Below are 2,002 nucleotides of genomic sequence, written 5' to 3'. Positions count from 1 at the left end.
GCAGGAAGTTAGGGTGAGCTGGTCCTAGTGATGTTGCCTTGACGACGACGGACAGGGACGTTGTGCATGAAGAGGGCCCTCCGGTGAAAATGGACAGCCCGGAACGAGTATCCCTCCCCACCGGATGGTCCCTGCAGCATAGATGGCCCGGACCAGCTCACCCAAACTTCCCGCTGTGGGGGGTGAGTACAAAACAAAAGAGGGGGGGGGGGGGGTCTGGATGATGACGAAGGCCGAAGTGGTCTTCAACCTGCGGACCTCCAGAGGTTTCAAAACTACAACACCCAGCCGATGGCTGTCTGGGCATGCTGGGAGTTGTAGTTTTACAACATCTGGCGGTCCGCAGGTTGAAGACCACTGAAGAGGGATTGACAGGCGGAGAGATCACTCAAGTATAAGCCAAGGGGGGCGTTTTCAGCACGAAAAATGGTGCTGAAAAACTCGGCTTATACTCGAGTATATACGGTAGGTATTACACGTCACACACCAATATTTTTCTTTTATGTTTTTTTATTTTTTTGTATAGGTAATATTACCAGCTCATATTATTTTTTTGTATAGGTAATATTACCAGCTCATATTATTTTTTTGTATAGGTAATATTACCAGCTCATATTATTTTTTTGTATAGGTAATATTACCAGCTCATATTATTTTTTTGTATAGGTAATATTACCAGCTCATATTATTTTTTTGTATAGGTAATATTACCAGCTCATATTATTTTTTTTATGGTTTTTCCGTGTCCTGTGCAGTATTTCTCCCAGAAGTCCACTTGATGGCCCCCGTGGTGGTCTACACCCCGAAGTCATCAATTCTTACTCTAAGAGAGAGTTTGCAGCTGTTCCTGGAGACGGTTAACATTAACCTCTGCATGGTGGAATAATAGGTCACGGTGTTTATCAGGATCAGTAGAAGCATCACCCACTCGATGATTATGGTGGTGATTTCACGGATCTCGTCCCAGTCTTCATCATCATAGAATAATTCCTGTAATGTTTTATATCCAAAGTAGAAAATTGCGCAGGTAAAAGTCAGGCCACAGCAGGTGCATCTACTATGGTGGATGACTTTGTTTGCTCCTGGTAATTTATACATCTGGATGGACTGCCCAAGGTAGTATAAGGCTTCACATGTAATGGAAATTATCGTGCTGACAAAGTGTATCCTGGGATATTCTTCGGGGGACAATACATGCATGACAGCTGTACCAAAACAGGAGGCCCACACAATGGCGAGCAGGATCCTCTGGATCAGGACCTGATGACCCCTGAACTCTTCAGTATGCATAACCATATACTTATAAATAAGAAAGGTTAGTACCAAAGTGCCAATGGATGTCCCTATGAAACCAATTCTCAATAATATGTTTTCGGGAAAGAAATTTCCCACGTCACTGTGAAGGAAAAGAAACCAATGTTATTGTGGATATTTCCTCACTCCCAACCCATGAAATAAGAATCTTGTGCTTGTTTATCTTACCTGATGCTCATCAGTGGCGAGGCGGCATGGCCGAGGACGACCGTCACGATGTAGCTGGTGGCAAGCCAGGCCGCACACCAAAACGCCAACAGAAGGGGGACGAACCCCAAACCTTTTAGCTCCATCTCAGTCAAGAAGAAGAAATAGAAGTTGCTAATCGCACTGTACAAATCTACAGAATGAAGGCTCGGGCGGCTGTCAGTGGAATGTCAGGACTCCAGCTGTCTATGACATCACATGTCTGATGTCACGATGACTGCTTGTTTCTTAGAGCTGCCATGATTTAGTATCTGCTATGGACAGAACCTGATGTTTCTACTATGGACCTTACAGACCCCAGAACCCAAGTAATTAGTGCAGGGGCTCCATTTTGATCATCTCATATTTCACATTATTTGAGTTCCAGGGCTCGGATACATTTGCACCCTCTATAGCAGTGGTCTCTAAGCTGTGAACCCCCAACCGCTGCAAAATGTATGAATATAGGAATAATTCCATATAAGATACAAAAAGTTGGCAT

At 44.2% G+C, this 2,002-nt stretch overlaps 1 protein-coding gene across 1 annotated transcript; it reads right to left on the bottom strand.

The window, feature by feature from the left end:
* Positions 1-553: 553 nt before the first annotated feature.
* On the bottom strand, positions 554-1,639 carry LOC130321788 (DNA damage-regulated autophagy modulator protein 1-like). The gene is made up of 2 exons (XM_056553043.1): positions 1,483-1,639; positions 554-1,396 (listed from the first exon to the last, which is right to left on the bottom strand). Exons 1-2 carry the CDS (start codon positions 1,605-1,607, stop codon positions 796-798), a joined length of 726 nt encoding a protein of 241 aa, XP_056409018.1. The 5' UTR covers positions 1,608-1,639; the 3' UTR covers positions 554-795.
* Positions 1,640-2,002: the final 363 nt, after the last annotated feature.

Source organism: Hyla sarda, unplaced genomic scaffold, assembly GCF_029499605.1.
Source record: "Hyla sarda isolate aHylSar1 unplaced genomic scaffold, aHylSar1.hap1 scaffold_2284, whole genome shotgun sequence".
NCBI lineage: Eukaryota > Metazoa > Chordata > Amphibia > Anura > Hylidae > Hyla > Hyla sarda.
The sequence above is the reverse complement of the archived record's forward strand: the minus strand, read 5'-3'. Positions and strand labels throughout refer to the sequence as shown.

Excerpts from the sequence above, each read along its gene's own strand:
- LOC130321788 (XM_056553043.1), bottom strand. The coding sequence starts at position 1,607 with ATGGAGCTAAAAGGTTTGGGGTTCGTCCCCCTTCTGTTGGCGTTTTGG. Across the intron at positions 1,397-1,482 it reads TCGCCACTGATGAGCATCAG|TGACGTGGGAAATTTCTTTC; the intron begins GTAAGATAAACA and ends TTTCCTTCACAG.